The 17,648-nt window shown below is 42.7% G+C and overlaps 1 protein-coding gene across 3 annotated transcripts in view; it reads left to right on the forward strand.

Moving 5' to 3' along the window:
* The first annotated feature begins 1,161 nt into the window (after positions 1 to 1,161).
* The window catches only part of scaf1 (SR-related CTD-associated factor 1), a 41,049-nt gene continuing 24,562 nt past the window's right edge, over positions 1,162 to 17,648 (forward strand). For 2 of the 3 annotated variants that reach the window (XM_043679508.1, XM_043679510.1), the window contains exons 1-2: positions 1,162 to 1,290; positions 15,056 to 15,173. In XM_043679508.1, the coding sequence (XP_043535443.1) occupies positions 15,080 to 15,173 (94 nt within the window). In that variant the 5' untranslated portion in view covers positions 1,162 to 1,290; positions 15,056 to 15,079. The remainder of the gene's footprint in view (positions 1,291 to 15,055; positions 15,174 to 17,648) is intronic. The other variant, XM_043679509.1, reaches the window with a different exon arrangement.

Consider the following 17,648-nt stretch of genomic DNA (forward strand, 5'->3'; position numbering starts at 1 on the left):
GGTGGTACGGGTATGGAATGAGCTGCCAGAGGAAGTGGTGGAGGCTGGTACAATTGCAACATTTAAGAGGCATTTGGATGGGTATATGATTAGGAAGGGTTTGGAGGGATATGGGCCGTGTGCTGGCAGGTGGGACTAGATTGGGTTGGGATATCTGGTCGGCATGGACGGGTTGAACCGAAGGATCTGTTTCCATGCTGTGCATCTCTATGACTCTATGACTCTATTTAAGCATTAAAGCGACAGGGCGATGGGGTTGGTTGGTGCGTGTGTCCCAGAGATGTTCTCTGAAACAATCCGGACGTAGGCATCCTGTCTCCCCAATGTAGAGGAGACCACATCGGGTGCAGTAGATGACATGTGTGGAAGTTCAGGTAAATTTCTGTCGAATGTGGAAGGTTCCTTTAGGGCCTTGGACAGCAGTGAGGGGGAGATGTGGGCGCAGGTTTTGCAAAACATCAACTCTCCTGCTCCTCATCTCCAGCATCTGCAGTCATCACTTTCTTCTATTTTCTGTTCGGTCTTAATGACCCATGTATAGTTAGACGCCCAAACTTTCTTTGGCAGTCTATTACAAAAATAAAACTCTGCAGATGATGGGAATCTGAAGTAAAACAGAAAATGCAAGAAATTTAGCTAGTCAAGCGGCGCATATATTGAGAGAGGGCAAAGTTCATGTTTCAGGTCAATGACCATTTGCCAGGGTTCCACTGTTTTCAGCTTGACACCATTTATGATAATCCATTTTGATAGAATCTTGAACTTAGAGCTAACCAACGTATTTCTCGATCCATCTTTCCCACATTTGTTCAAAGTGGAAACTGGATAAAAATGAGTGTGCTTTTCCCTTTAAGAAACAGGCTTCGTGGACTTCCGTCAATCTTCGGTCACTCTCCCCTTCTGCCTCTACCCAACCTCCACCCCTCCTTCGGTGATCTCCGGCAACTCTCGGCCATTTCCGGAATCGTCCGTCCGTATCTCGTCCTTCCCCGCTTCCGCTCGGATCCCCTCTCTCCGCTGTAGCCGGGCCGCCGCTGCGCAATGCACCTTGGGAGGTGTGGTCCCTCTGCGGTAGGTGCGCCGTCCGCATCCATGGCAGCAGGCGGAGGTACTGAACTACAATTCCCGGCGCGACCGGCGGTACCCGCGCCTGCGCGCTGCGCTGTGGGAGCCGACAGTGCATTGTGGTAAGATGGTGGCTGCTCCATTGTTCAGCTGTATGTTTGCAAGAGAAAAAAATCCCCTGAAAACGACCGGCGGAGGAAATAAGGCCTGAAATTCATATGTAAGGTAATATTAAACCCATCTGTATAAAAATTAATGAAGGTATAATGTGTTTTTAGCAATTTGAGGATTTGACTGTAATGGATTGGGAATATGTTAATCTCAGTGGGGGCAGAGCACCAGAACATCTTCAGGGATCTCCAGTTAGGAGAGCCAGGTTATTGCAGTTCACAGCCACTGAGGATATTTCAAACCCTGAGAGCTGTTGATGCTTATCGCTGCCTCTCCATTGCCTCCCTCTCCATCTTTTTGGATTTGCAAGCCACAATCATCAGACCAAACTTTGGAAAAATCTGCATCGAAGCCCGCTCAGCCCTTTCCACCCGGTCACTCTTTGGGAAAATGTAAGGTTCTGCTCTCACCGCAGTGCACAGTTTGTGATACCATTGCACTGTAACGCGACGAGCAGAGGGAACTTTAATATGCACTCCCCAGCCTCCTGCTCCCACCCTCCCCACTTCATCCCTGTGCCTTGCCCGTGTCTGCCACACTCTCTGAAAAATTGTCAACTTGATCTTTTATTGAGCAAAATTTAATACCGTTGTATGTGCTTGTTCTTAGCATTGCTTTCTCTCTTTTGGAAAATTGTGAATCATATGTTCTAGGTTATCAATGTGTCAAAAATATTAATGCATGTAAGAGGATGTCTTGTGTGCATTGACAAACTTTAAGTCTCAGTTGAGTTGAATCTGGATGGGGGGGGGATCATTAACTCTCATGACTGAACTAAAGTATAATTTTTATTTTATTTTCCTGCTCATGATTCTTTTTGTGTATTTTCTGCTGGATGTCCGAGACTGGAGAAGTCAAACTTTTGTCTGTCTCAGGGATCCAGATTTCTCATTAAGCATGCACAACGCAGTTGGATACAGAATAAATCTTCTTTGATTCAACCCAAAACTCAGCATTCGGCATGTAAGCTTGTGGTGTCATTATCTTCCAGAGCTTGAATTAAGACTAATATAGTTAAGGGTTTTTACAACCATCAAATTATCACAGTATTATCACTGTGCTAGATTGGAACTTAAGACGAGGGGCAAAAGCCTAGTGGACTCGAATTTCAGGAATATTTTCTTTAAAGATTTAAGCAATTCAAAGAAAGAAGTAGGCAACTAAGCATCCATGGAGAGAAAGCAAGTTTTGAGTCCATATGACTCTTCGTCAGCACATTTTTTTTGTTTTCAATACAGATTCCAGCATCTGTAACAATTTATTCCTAAAGAGGCAACTGACCTCAGGTCCTTTGTCACTCAGATTTTGAGTCATCCAGGCACCATTGGGATGATTTTTGAGTTCACTCCTTTGAGCATAGCAATTGGATAATATCAACATTACCTTCCTGCTGGCTTTGATGCCTAATTCATATCAGCAGGTCAACTTTCATTGTTATTCACTGAGGAATTACTCTGTTTCTTTAGCAGACCAACACCCCCGCCTGCACTCTCTCTCTTAGGTATCTATTTATTCAAGTCTGAAGTTGCACCATAAAAATATCAGAAGGCTAGCTCAATCCATAATATATTTTCCAATCCATTTTATAATAATCATTGGAGGCTCTGCATGTAACTAATATTATTGTAACAGTTATGGCATCGGGCTTGCAATACCGAAGTTCTGAATTGCAAACCAACCCTGACAAGTTTTGAAATTCACTTTGATAAATCTAGTAATTTGTGGGCTAGTACGAAACGTATGAACGTTGGTGGATTGTCTTAAAGTACCCATGATAATCTCCAACAGTTAAGATGGTAATGGACTCCAATTAAGTAAATATAGAGAAACTATTTCTGGTGATTGGCCAATCCAACATTCTGCGACCTAAGTCTGGCACAAATTTCTTAGGCTTTCAGGAGTGATGTATGGTAGAAATCAGAAAGTATTCCATGAAAGGCAAGAAATCGATGCTAAATTTTAAATATGACCTATGTGAACTCTGCTATTACAGAGGTACAAGGGCCAAGGGCATGTACGTGGATTTAGGTGATTTGATGGTGATCTCATTGAATGGTGGGGAAACTGAATGATCTCCTTCCCTTTCTACGTTAAGGGATAGGATCTTATCATGTGTACTTTGTCCGGTCAACATGTCTTCACTGTCCTGCATGTCTGAGGCAGTCTGACACAACTGAAAGTGACCAAACTCATTCGACATTGGCTGATACTCTGTGACCATGGAATCTTGCTAACTAGGAATGCCTGGTTTCATTGGAATTTTTGTGGTGGTGGGGGGGAACATTTCAACGCAGACCATGAGTAAAAAAAACCTTGGCTTTGACCAGGAAGTTCTCAAATTTGATTCCTCTGTAGTCTGTGTTGACCTCAACTCAACTCAAGCAAAGCCTTGAAGTGAGGTGATGCTTGCTCCGTTTTAACATTGACTGTGCATCAATGGCTGAGAAGAGCTTTGGAAATCCTGAATTCTAGAGGTGCAAATTCTTCCCTTCTTCCCATTAATTTCATCCATCTCAAAGTACTTGAGGTCAATTTGGGATTTGTCTGTCATGTGGATGGTGCTTCCAAGCATTCAATCCCACCAAATTTAAAGAGGAACCAACCACTAATTCAGAGTGAAACCTAAATAGGACTGAGTTGCTTTAGAACTGAGACCTTGATTGTGGCATTTTGTCCCTGAGTCAGGGTGAAAGCTATTTTCCTCTTACCTTGGCTCATTTGGCCTACCAGAAAACAAAATTGGACTAAATGACCAGTGACTGCTTGGCAGTTTTTAAATGTAATCTCCAACAGCACTTGGGAGAGGAGAGGAGAAAATTGATCTGTTTCTGAGGTGCTGTTGGTTTGGTGGTGATCTGATAGTCTCGTAACCCATTTGCTTTCTCACTGGTCATCACCGAGATCAGGATTTGAAATTTATACTTACTTCTGTCCCAGGACCTCAGAACACTGGGGCCTTTTTACCTCTGTCAATGGTCCCTTCTGCATAAAATCATCAGGTTTCAATTCCTGACTCACACCATCTTTTGTCCCACTCCACCCAAAGTTGCCAGCCTTTTGGAGGGAGACTCCGATTGATCTTTAATGTCACTACTTTGGCTCACTTCTCCTTCAGCAGCAGGCGTTGGGAAATATGGGGAACTCAACAGAAATCATAACATCGAGTCTGTGGAAGATTTTTCCCATCCTTTGCTGGTTCTTTCTCATGGCAACTGGGTTTGCCTAAGATCCTTCCTCATAAACATTTTGATTATTTTATTTTCAGTGTACAGAGGAACCTCGATTATCTGGAATTCGATTAACCAAATTTCAGATTATCCTAACAAGATATCAAGGTCCCAATGCTTGGCTAACTATGTCATCCGGCATTCGATTAACTGAACAAAATACTCCTGCCCGTGTCCTTCGGATAATCGAGGTTCCTCTGTACTTATCTTCCTATCTTATTTACTGTTGCTATTCTCCTTCTTAGATCTACTAGGTATGATATCAGGTGTATTTGGAAGGAATTGGGTTAGTGCAGGTGCAGTGGTGCCATTTAGTAACCAGGAAGTGCTGAGGAGTAACTGATCCACTTCACAAATCACTTGAGCACTGTGAAAGGGATGTCACCAGGGAACTTGCATTGCAGGTGAAAGTATCCTTCTCATTCTTGTCTCTTTTCTCTGGACGCTTTTAACGGCTGGCGACTCTCAAACATCTTTGTCCAGCATCCGGTCTTCACCAAAGAGCCCAGACCAAAGAATATTGATTAACGATTTGACTGCGAGGATGTAAAATGGGATTGTGGATCATCAGCCTGCATCCAGTAATCCTTCCAGACGGTGTTCAGTGTTATTGCACAGGAGGGAGAAGTTTGTCTGACTCTCTACCTCCTGTCCCCTCCCCAGGTTACACCAACTCTTTCTGCGCCCTGAGCCAAGTTTGCTATGTTTGAACTACGATGATAACTAGTGATCACAAATGAATGGGGACTGGAGACCAGGATGACCCCTCATAGCTGTGATGATTGATGTGATGAACAAATGAAATAAGAGCATAAATAGACCATTTGACCTTTTGGGCTCGCTGCACCATTCATTAAGATCACTTATTTGCTTTCGTTTTGAATTCTACATTTCCTTTTACCCCCAATGACTTTGAATCTCTTTGCTAACAAAAATGTATGTATTTTGGAATATCTGGTCGGCATGGATGGGTTGGACTGAAGGGACTGTTTCCATGCTGTACATCTCTATGACTCTATGACTGTGCCTCTAACAGCTTCTGAGGCAGAGAATTCCAGTGTCACACAGCCATGAGGCACAAAAATTCTCTTCATCTGTGCCTGAAAGGGGCACGTCCTAACTTTAGAGCAGTGCCCCCTACTCCTGGACTGCCCCACTAGAGGAAATACCCTTTTCACATTGACTTTGTTAAGACCATTCAGGATTTTATTTGCTTCAATCAGTCACTCCTCTAACTCCAGTAGGAACAAGCCCAGTCTGTCCAATCTTTCTTCATAAGATAACCCACTCATTTCGGGTATCAGTATATTAAACCTTTTCTGAGCTGCTTCCTCATTTACCTAAATCCTTTGGTGATGTGTTGCCTGTTTGCCTTCAGTTACATTCACTGCTGATGAGACTGGTAAGAATGGCTTTGGTACAAAAAGATCCTAAACAGTTCTGTTGGGTCAGGCAAGAGCATCTTTATGCCATGCCAAAGAGGGACCCAATGCCCATCTCAGCCCACTAGGAGACACACCAGATACTTCCTAACATCAAGGGTCGATTAAAGGCAAATGAGGTTCTAGGGACCTTCATCTGCCAGTCGGTGCTGGCAGGTGCCTTGGAGATGTTCCCAAGGACAGCACTTGCTTCCCTCCCCACCCCACCACCACCACCAGCTAAAGTACCTTAGGTTGTCTGAATGCTGTGAAATATGCAATGGAACAAACACAATAAGCATGCAGGATTTTACTCAATTAAAGTCTCAGGTTCTTGCAAATCCTCTCCCCATCACACCTTCCTGAGCATTATTGCTGTTCTTGCATTGTTGCTGTTTGAAAATCCTGAAACTCCCTCCCTATCAGCACTGTGGATGTACCCACATCCCATGAACTGCATAGTTTTGGAAGACAGCTCACCACCATGTTCTCGAGGACAGTTAGAGGTAGGCAATAGCTGTTGCCCTAACCAGCCTATGTTCCATGAATATTGTAATGTTCTGGAACAGAGACCAAGGGATTTAGGTACATTATTCTTTGAAATTTGCGTTACATGTAGAATGGTGGATAAGATGGCGTTCAGCACACTTGCCTTCATTGCGCAAACCTTTGAGTATAGGAGTTGGGATGTTACGTTGAGTTGTACAGAACGTTGGTGAGGCCCATCTGGAATACTATGTCCAGTTCTTGTTGCCCTATTAAGGAATTATTAAGCAGGATAGGGTTCAGAAGAGGTTTACTAGGATGTTGTTTGAATTACAAGGGTTTGAGTTACAAGGAGAGGCTGGATATACTGGGACTTTTTCACTGGAGTGTAGGAGGTTGAGGAATGACCACATAGCAGTTTATAAAATCATGAGGGGTATAGATAAGGTGAATGGCAGGTGTCTTTTCCCTAGGATGGGCAATTTCAAGACTAGGGGCATATTTTTAAGGTGAGAGGAGAACAATTTAAAAAAAAATGAGGAGCAGCTTATTTTTTTACACAGTGGTTCGTGTGTGGAATGAACTTCCAGAGATGCAAGTACAATTATAATGTTTAAAAGACATTTGGATAAGTACATGAACAAGAAATGTTTGGAAGGATATGGGCCAGGCGCAGGCAGGTGGGGCTAGTTTAGTTTGGGAATATGGTTGGTATGGACTGGTTGGACCGAAGATTTTGTTTCCGTGTTGAAAGGCTCTGTGACTGTAAAATAACAAAAGATGCTGATAAGCTGCTCTGAAGATGAATAAATTGACAAAACAATGGACCCATGTATAGAGACTCTGATTTGAGGTCAGCGACAAATTTGAAGCAGCAGGATTTAATCGTGGATGTCTTTGGTTCAACAAACATGGCTCCACTTGTGAGAAAAACCTAAACTGCTTGCAATAAATATAAGGCAGTTGTTTATAAATTCTGTCGGGAGCTCAGGAGAAATATTTTGAACCAGAACTCTCTCCCGCAGAAATAATTAAGGTGAATCTTAAATGTATTTAAGTGGAAGTTAGACAAGCATAGGGAAGAATGAAATAGAAGTATATAGGTACTGATAGGCTGGCAGTACAGACATAAACACCAACAGTGCCTACTTGGGCCAAGTGGCCTATTTCTGTGCTGTAAATACTTGGTAATTCTCTTCTTCATTATTTACAATTATTTATGAGATCTCTTCTTAAATCTTCTAACTTCTTTTTCTTCCATTGTCTCCTAACCTCACCTAGAAGGTGCTGATTCGATTGGTGGCTGAAGATGGATATTTTCTGATCCGTCTGTTCAGAGATGTTATTACACACCTCTGAAGCAGACGGTACTTAACCTGGGTGTCCTGGCCCAGATGTAGGGATACTACCACTGCAGCACAAGAACCCTTGAAGTGTTGTGATGTACTTTCTGATCACCCTGTTCAGAGATGTTACTCCACACTTCTGGAGCAGGTGTGTTGGGCCTCCTGGTTTAGAGATAGGGACAGTACCACTGCGCCACAAGTGACCTTGAAGTGTTGTGATATGTCAGTTGAATTTCCATCTCCAGTCTCGGGAAGCTACTTAGCTCTGGGGATGTGGCACAATCTAACCTGCTTCTCCCCAACTGCACCTTGCAAGTTGATCTGTTTATTTGATCACGAGCCCATTGGTGCTGAGATCAGTGGGCAGTGCTTGAATTACAGACCTGCCGAAAATGAGTGAATTGAGATCAGCCTGAACTTGACCTTCCTGATTCATGTATCTTTGTGTTTCACTGTTTATCTGCTGAGCTATCAGTGGGGCTTCCATTGTGACTGCTGAGATTTAGAAAGGGCCTGGGGTGATCTCTGATCGTGGCCTTGTGTGTTTGTTGAGGTAATGGAGTCCACGTAGGAGGAGGTGGGTAGTGGTAATGTCACTGGGCTAGTCATCCAGAACCACAGATTAATATTCAGGGGAGATGGGTTCGAATCCCACCGTAGCAGATGGTGAAACTTTAATTCAGTATAAGTCTGGAATAAAAATCTAGCCAATGGTGACCATGTAAGCATTAAGAAACCAATTGGTTCAGTAATGTAAGGCAAGAGCAGTCAGGCTGTGCCACCGTCCACCCTCCCCACTCAAAAAAAGGATTAAATAGCTCCCTGAGTCTGCAGGTGGAAAAGACTCAATCACTGATGTATCGTGATCCTTCAAGGTCTCCTGTGGTGCAGCGGTACTATCTGTACCGCTACCTTCCCATTAAGGAAGGAAATGATTAGATTAGATTAGATTGCCTACAGTGTGGAAACAGGCCCATTGGCCCAACCAGTCCACACCGAATCTCCGAAGAGTAACCCACCCATTTCCCTCTGACTAATGCACCTAAAACGATGGGCAATTTAGCATGGTCAATTCACCTGACCTGCACATCTTTGGACTGTGGGAGGAAACCGGAGGAAACCCACGCAGACACAGGGAGAATGTGCCAACTCCACACACACAGTTGCCTGAGGCTGGAATCGAGCCTGGGACCCTGGTACTGTGAGGCAGCAGTGCTAACCACTGAGCCACCGTGCTGCCAAATCTGCCACCCTTGCCCAGTCTGGCCTTCATGTGACTCCAGACTCACAGCAGTGTAGTTGATTCTTAACTGCCCTCCAGTGATGGGCAATAATGATGCCTACTTCTCATAAATGAACACAAAACAATGAAGTCTGGTCCAGTGGGGCGGCATAGTAGCTCAATGGTTAGCACTGCTGCCTCACAATGCTAGCGATGCAGGTTCGATTCCACCCTCAAGTGACTGTCTGTGTGGAGTTTGCACATTCTCCCCAAGTCTGCGTGGGTTTCCTCTGGGTGCCCCAGTTTCATCCCACAGTCCAAAAATATGCAGGTTATGTGGATTGGCCATAGGAAATGCAGGGTTATAGGGATAGGATAGGGTAGGAAATGAGTCTGGATGGACCCTGTCGAAGAGTTAGTGTGGACTTGTTGGGCTGATCGGCCTGTTTCCACACTGACAAAAAGACTATTTGCTGTTCATTTAAGTTCACAGGTTCCTTTCTAGATTTCATGCAGGTAACTACTGGCAGATCCCTCACTGGAGTAGCCTGCAGCTTTGAGTGTAATTGACCCAACAGTGCTGCTATCCCATCAGTATATAACTGATCCCTCTATAATACTCAATAGTGCTGTTCTGTCACTGTATGATTGACTGGCTAACCCCATGTTAATGTAGTCTTGTCACTGTAACTAACCTCATGTTAAAGCAGACTTATCACTCTGACTTCCTCTATCCAAACTGCTGTTGAAGGTGGGGTGTATTTCACTCCTGTGTACTTTCACCTGAATGAGGATTTATTAACCTTCTAGTCATTGTAATTCTGACCTGAGCCACCGGTAAATAGCTTCTGGATGTTTTTCTTTCTAGTGGTACACTCATTGCGTATGCAAAGACCAGAGAGGCCATGATTTGGAGGTGCTGGTGTTGGACTGGGGTGGACAAAGTTAAAAGTCACACAACACCAGGTTATAGTCCAACAGGTTTATTTGAAAGTAAAGCTTTCGGAGTGCTGTTCCTTTGTCAGGTAGCTAGCTGATGAAGGAGCAGCGCTCTGAAAGCTTGTACTTTCAAATAAACCTGTTGGACTAAGACCAGAAAGGTTCCGTATATGAGCACTCGATGAGAACTCAGTATTTTCCTAATGCACCAGACGTTTCAAGCTGCAACCCTCTCCCACATCGTGGAAAATTGAGAATGATTAATCCCAGAAAAAAATTAATAGCATTAGTATCTTAATGTGTTCCTGGACCTTTGAGTGTAAAATTAGGCGTGCCTCTGTTCATTTGACTGAGTTGAGTCTAAGTGTGAATTGTTATTGATGGGAAACAGTATAAAGTACCAAGTTATTGCAGCGAGTGAAATGGTTAGGTAAAATCAGAATTGGACGAAGACTGAAGTAAGAAGAGAAGATCAAGCATGGTAAAGAATGCCATGGTTTTACGCCCGTGGGAAAAACTTAATTTGAACAGGAAGTTGCGTGCAGTATTGTCATTTCAATGTAATGAAGTTTTAATGCACACAATCCATTCAAGAGCATCAGGCAAGGATTTTTTTCCACTTTCAGAAGTTCCTTGAACTGACCCATACTTTACTCCCTCTCTCCCCAACAGAATGGAGCTGCTTACTGGGAGTGCAACAAAAGCAACATTGTGGAAAGTCTAAGTGACTGATACAGTATGGCTGTGCAGTCAATGTAACAGTTGAGGAGAGTGTGGCTGGAGTGTGTGCAGTGCAGGGGTGCATACATGGTGTTAATTTATCTTTAAGATGTTCAATGGTGCTATGGTATCATTCCATAAAGCTGCAATGAAGTAAGAAAGACTTGCATTTGTATAGCATGTTCATGTCCTGGGGACCTGTGAGAACTCTTCACCGGCATTGAGATGATTTTTGAGTTGTCATCATGCACAGTGTAGGGAAACAAAAGAGCAAATTTTAGAAATTTACAGCGTTAGGGACCTCTTACCTGGTCCAGCTTTGACAGCTCTGTTCAGATCATGCCTCAAGTACTGTAATCCACTTCTGGCCACTGTGACATAATGAAAGCATTCAAAAGCTGGAGGTGATGATGAGGAGAGACTTAAAAATCTAGGTGCTTTGATTCAGGATTAATCCAACAACAAAGCAATCCCTTTCTAAACCTACAGATGCGCAAGCATTTTGACTTCTGCATTTGAAATTTTGTTAGAAGCTTAAGTTCTGAGGAGCAGCTAGAGAAATGTGAACTGCATAAAATACAGGCAATAAAGTATGCAAGTTATGAAGTATTATGGTAAGGATCAGCTGGAGCAGGTCTTTGACTTTCATCTTGAAAGTACAACAAATTAGGTAGAAGCATATGTTCAAAATGCTGAAAGTTAAATTCAGGACTGAAAATTCTGGAGATTCTTTCCACTAAGTGTGACTAGCTTCCCAATAATGCGGGGCAAAGACAGTTGGAGAGACAGTTGAATGCTGTACCAGTAAAGCAAGCTGGTGTTGAGCTTCTTAATTGTTGTTGGAGCTGCACTCATTTGGGGTAAGTGGTATTCCATCAGACTCCTGACTTGCGCCTTTAGACGTTGGAGAGGTTTTAGAGAGCCAGAATTCACAGCTTCCGACCTGTTCTTGTAGCCGTAATATTTATATAGTTGGTCCAGTTCATTTTCTGGTCAATGGTAAGATTAGATTAGATTAGATTAGATTCCCTGCAGTGTGGAAACAGGCCCTTCAGCCCAACAAGTCCACACCGACCCTCCGAAGAGTAACCCACCAAGACCCATTTCCCTCTGACTAATGCACCTAACACTATGGCCAATCTAGCATGGCCAATTCACCTGACCTGCACATTTATGGACTGTGGGAGGAAACCGGAGCACCTAGAGGAAATCCACATAGACACAGGGAGAATGTGCAAACTCCACACAGACAGTTGCCTGAGGCTGGAATCGAACCTGGGACCCTGGTGCTGTGAGGCAGCAGTGCTAACCACTGAGTCACCGTGCTGCTCAGGTATATTGGTTGTGGGGAATTCTGAGATAGTAATGCTGTTGAACATCATAGGTTCATAGTTAGATTCTGTTTTGTTTGGGATGGTCATTGTTTCACTCTTGTGCATCGTGTATGTAACTTGCCAACTATCAGACCTTAGCCTGAATGTTGTCCAGGTCTTGCTTCATGTAGGTACAGACTGCTTCAGTTTCTGAAGAGTTCTGAATGGCAGTGAATACTGTACAATTGACTGTGAGCATCCCATTTCTGACCTTGTGGTGGAGAGAACATCATTGATGAAGCAGCTGAAGATTGTAAGGGGCTAAAGCACTATCTGACAGAATTCCAGCCGTGATGTATTTGGTCTGAAGTGATTGACCTGCAATGACCACAACCGTTTTCTTATACGTTCAATATAACTCCAGCCTGTGGAAGGTTTCCTCCCTGATTCTCATTGCCTCCAGTTTTACTCAGGCTCCGTGATGCCACACTTGGTGAAATATGACCTTGATGTCAAAGGGGCATTATTTACTTAACCTCTTGAATTCAATTCTTTTGTTCATGTTTGAACCAAGACTGTAATCGTGTCAGGAGCTGAGAGGCACTTTCAGGAACACAAACTGCATCAGCCAGCAGATTATTGCTGAGTAAGTGCCACTTGATTGCACTGTCAACAACAACTCCCATCACTTTGCTGATGATAGAGAGTAGGTTGGTGGGAATGGTCATTGACCAATTTGGACTTGTCTTGCTTTTTGCGGACAGGGCATACTTGAGTAATTTATCATTTTGCCGATGTAGATGTCAGTTTTATATTGGAACAGCTTGGCTAAAGATGTAGCCAGTTCTGGAGCAGAAATCTTATCTTCTACTGCCAGAATTTTGACAGGGCCCTTATCGTGTGCAGAATCAAGTGCTTTCAGCCCTTTTTTGATATCGTGTGGAAGAATCAAATTGGCTGAAGACTTTAGAAGCCTCAGAAAGAGGCTGAAATGGAGCATTCACTCAGCACTTTTAGCTAAAGATGGTTTAAAATATTTCAGCAAATGCTGGGCCATCCCATTACTGAGAATAAGAGTATTTTTCAAGGCTCTTCTAGTTACTGATTAAATTTCCACTTCCATTTATGGCTGAATGTGGCAGGACAGCAGAGCTGATATCTGCTATATTGGTTGTGAGATTGCTTGACTTTAGCACATTTAGTGTAAGATTACCAAAAAGGTAGCTTCTAAGTCCAGGAAACTCTCTTAAGAAAAGCTGGCATCTGTACAGTGCCTTTCACTTCCTCAGGGCATCACAAAGTTCATTACAACTAACTAAATACATTTTGTGTTACAGAAGTAGAGAAATGCCAACTTGTACACCGGAATGAAACGTGTGACCAGTTAAACCTGTCTTGGTGTATGTTGAGAAATATAGTCCAGGACACCGAAGGGCACTCCTCTCTGTTTTACAAATAATGCCAAGAGATCATTTTCATCCACTTAAGAGAGCGCATGGGATATCATTTTAATGTTTCATCTAAACATTTGCACCCCATACGGTGATAGTATCATAAAAGTATTTAATTGGTTGTAAAGTGCTTTGAGACATCTAATTGTTGTGAATAGCACTATATAAGTGCAAGTCTTTCTGACTTTTGGATTTATCCCTATCTGACTTTTCTCTGTATGGAGTTTTGGAAAAGGCTGTTCTTGATATTTCAGAGGTGGATAAATCCTAAATCAGAACACCAAGACCCTTTGGTATCAACAACTGGAGTAAATACATGTTAATGGGAACTTGGACTTGAATATTATGCACACCATTTGGCAGAAACATCCTTGAAGGGGTGCCCTTGTGCACTGTTACATGGAAGTCGCCCACAGCTGAATGGGTATTGGGTTGTCTCTGTACAGTGAAGTTGTGCTGTGGTTCATCTGACTATCATTTATCTGTGGTTAAACAATGTTGCTGCAGAATTTCAGGAAAGAACAATGCTTGTTTTGTGAACATTTCCCATGTCTGAATTATGTAAAAGAACCCATAGTACAGTTTCTGATATTGTTCATCTAAAATTTAATTGTGTGTGGAGGGAGCAGCCCTAACAGGGTTGAAGTACAGGTGGTGATAATGAGTGGTAGCAATTTGAAGCAATTCTGAGAAACACAAGAAGCAAATAGTGCATCATTAAAAATCCATTGCATTCACTTTTTATTCCCTGTAATTTATAAGGTAATTCTGTGATCTTTTAAGTATGAGACTTCCTGCTGCAGTTTGTCATCACATTTCAGGTAGTTTTGATGTATCCTTTGACTCTCGGTGAACATCGCCAGTGGAGATCTGAAAACATGCCTGTTTTATAATACTAACAACTTGCATTTTATAGTGCCTTTAACATCACAAACATCCCAAGGTGCTTCACAAAAGTGTTATTAATCAAAATTGGACCCTGAGCCAAAGGAGGTAATTGACAAAAAGAGGGGGATTTTATGGACCATCTTAAAGGAGATGAAAATATTCAAGAGCCCACCTCCACTGCTCTCTAAGGAACAAAGTCCCAAAGGTTCATGACCATCGGAGAGTAAAAAAATCTCTTCATCAGTTTTAAATGGGTGACTGCTGATTTTTGAATTGTGTTCCCCTCGTTCTAGTCTCTCCCATAAGAATAATTATTCTTTCCGCATCAGCCATTTCAAGTTCCCTCTGGATCTTGTATGTCTCAATAAGGTCACATCATTCTTATAAACTGCATTGAAAAGAAACTGAGACCTGTCCAATTTTGCCTCGTAAGATAACTCTTACCCATCTCATATATCAGTTGAGTGAGCCCTCTCTGAACTGTCTCTAATGTGTATACAACCTTTCTTAAAGACCAAAATGTTTAGTAAGGGAATTCCAGAGCGGAGGGCCCAACAGTGATTGTTAGCAATTGCTGACTGAGTCTTAGCTACAGTCTGAAACTATCAAATAATTTCCAAGCTGCAGCAATCAAACTCTGATTGTTCTTATCCTGTGTTTACCCGACACATCTTTGTTGCCTTGAAGGCCAGGTCCCTGAGCAGCACAATATTACCATTACATTCCAGTCTTCAGCACTCTTGTCCTTGTTAACAGCATGACATACTTTCAACACCGTACTTATCAATTGTGTCTCATTTCTGTAGTGGTTCTTCTCCTGATCTGGAATTATGGAAGATGATGAAAACCGGGATCCACAGCAGAACGAGTGCTCAGGGGATGAATCCGAATCGGATCAATGCACTGAATCTTACAGGGAGCGAGGTACCAGAAACAATCTCTTTCTTTATTTCCTCCAATTTCCTGCCCTCCTGAAGGTGCTAATTCCAGAAACATCAGTATCACTCTGGTACCTTACCCAAATGGGAATTCTACCTGTCTGAGTTAAGATGGTTATTACTGGTTGACTAATAGATGGAGAGATAGTGGTAAGGAGAGGGGGCTGATGTTGAGAGGAGGTCAAGTCCATCCAGTACTTTAGGTCTGTCTGCTGTTCAATTTGATTATGGTTGATTTGTACATTTTGGTTTATTGTCAGGGACTAGCCCTGCTGACCAGGTACCTGTTGAGGCTATGTTCACTGGAACCATCTGAGGTGCTTTGGGGCAGATTAGTTGCCACCAATTCTCCTCCTTGACATTAGTTTTAGTTACTTATAGCGAATGGCAAGGGTGTCATACAATATCTCGAGGAGATGCTTGGTCTTGAAAGCTGAAATAGGTTTACTACATAGTACTAAATGGCTAGTTACATCTGAGTTACATGAGAGGTTTTTGTGAGACCTCAAGCTATACTTAAGAGTAAGTAAACTTTGCAGTTTGCTACATACACTTAGCACGGACCTAGAACTGACTTCGAATTTGTTCTTCTCCGAACAATCCTTGAGATTTTGGTGGAGCTTATCTCATGACATCAGTTAACCCTTTCAGGTGCTAACTGCAATATACAGCAACCTTGATCCCTCACCTTTCCAAACTGTTAGAGTTTTGTTAGGTACAGATACTATCTTCTATAGAAGAGCCCTATTGGGCTCGAGACATTAATTCTGTTTCTCTCTCCACAGTTGACCTTAGATCTACTGAGCTTCTCCGTAGCACTTTGTTTTATGTTAAAAATTTATCAGTCTCAGTTTATCACTTCCAACTGCTCTCCTCAATGCCCTGAATGCTTAGCAATATTTGGGCAGAGGGGGCATACTATGACTGGTAGGGCACTGGAAAGTACTGAAGGTCCAAGGGACCTTGTTCTGAATATCCACAGATCCCTGAAAGTAGCCGAACATGTAGATGCAGTAGTTGGGAAAGTATACGGAATACTTGCCTTTATGAGCCAAAATTCCTGATGAAGGGCTTATGCCTGAAACGTCGATTCTCCTGCTCCTCGGATGCTGCTTGACCTGCTGTGCTTTCCCAGCAACGCACATCAACTTTATTAGTCAAAGCATAGAGTACAAGAGCAAGGAGGTTACACCGAAACTGTATCAAATGCTGGTTAGGCTACAAATAGATTGCTACATGCAGTTCCGGTCACCACATTATCGCAAGGATATGATTGCAATAAAAATGTTGAGGAGAGATGTACCAGAACACTACCGTGGAGGATCTGAGCTATGAGGAAGGATTGGATCAGCTGGGGTTGTTTTTTTTCTTGTAGTAGTGAAGGTTGAGAGGTGTACAACGTATGATGGACATAAGAGTAGATAGGAAAGCAGTTTTTTTTATCAGTTGATGTGTCGATAGCCAGGAGGCACAGGTTTAAGGCATGAGGTAGGAGGCTAAGAGAAGAATTGGGGAGATTTTATTTTCGCCTAGAAGGTGGTGGGAGTCTGGAAATCACTTCCTGAAAGGATGGTTGAATCAGAAACTCTCATAACCTGCTAACAGTATTCTGATTTTCACTTGCATTAGAATAGTTTCAATGGATGTAAACATCCATGAGTTCTATATTTTCATTACCCTTTGTTTGAAAAGGTGTTTTGTAACCCAAGGAACATAAGCCTGTGTTTTTGGTTTTAAAAGAAACAGAAATGTTGTTTGTTTTTCACATTGAACGGACCAGTGGGGATATAATTGCGAGTGGATATGCAGTGATGGTTCAGAACCACATGGTGTCAGTGTTTGGTCACAAGGCCATCCACATGTTCCTTCGTGGGTTCATTCTGGTGTTACTGTTGCCTGGGTTCTGTGGTGAGCTAGGTACCATTTAGGGCTGATTTCACATTTCGCCCAGATCAGTGGGATGGAGTGGAGTTTCCTTCACTCGTTGGCTACATGCTTATGCAAAATAAGTCAGGTGATCGAGTTTTAGTTGGCATTCATCCATAGCAGAACTTATCAACTAAGTTGACACTCGCCTATACCCAGCCTAACCAATAGCAGCCACCTGTTTTCTTTGGGTCCACCATTGATCCTTCTTGGCTTCCCTGACCCATCTGCCTCCCCTTCGGTTTTGCTTTCATGATGCTCTTGTTTTTTTTTTAAAATACTTCTTATGAGAAACCATCAAGAATCCAGAGAGTCCAAATCCATCCCAGACTTGAATGTTAAAGATCTGACAAAATGCTATCGGCCTGAAAAGCTGAATCATTTTGTTCCTCTCTCTCTTTCATGATCATACCTGACCTGCTGACCATTGTCAGCATTTTCACCTCCTCTTTCAGATTTGTAGTATCCACCCTATTTTGTTTTTCTTTTGTTAAATGCTGGAGAGAGTACTTTTTAACATCTTGTGGATGGCATT

The sequence above is a fragment of the Chiloscyllium plagiosum genome, chromosome 39 (genome assembly GCF_004010195.1).
Source record: "Chiloscyllium plagiosum isolate BGI_BamShark_2017 chromosome 39, ASM401019v2, whole genome shotgun sequence".
NCBI lineage: Eukaryota > Metazoa > Chordata > Chondrichthyes > Orectolobiformes > Hemiscylliidae > Chiloscyllium > Chiloscyllium plagiosum.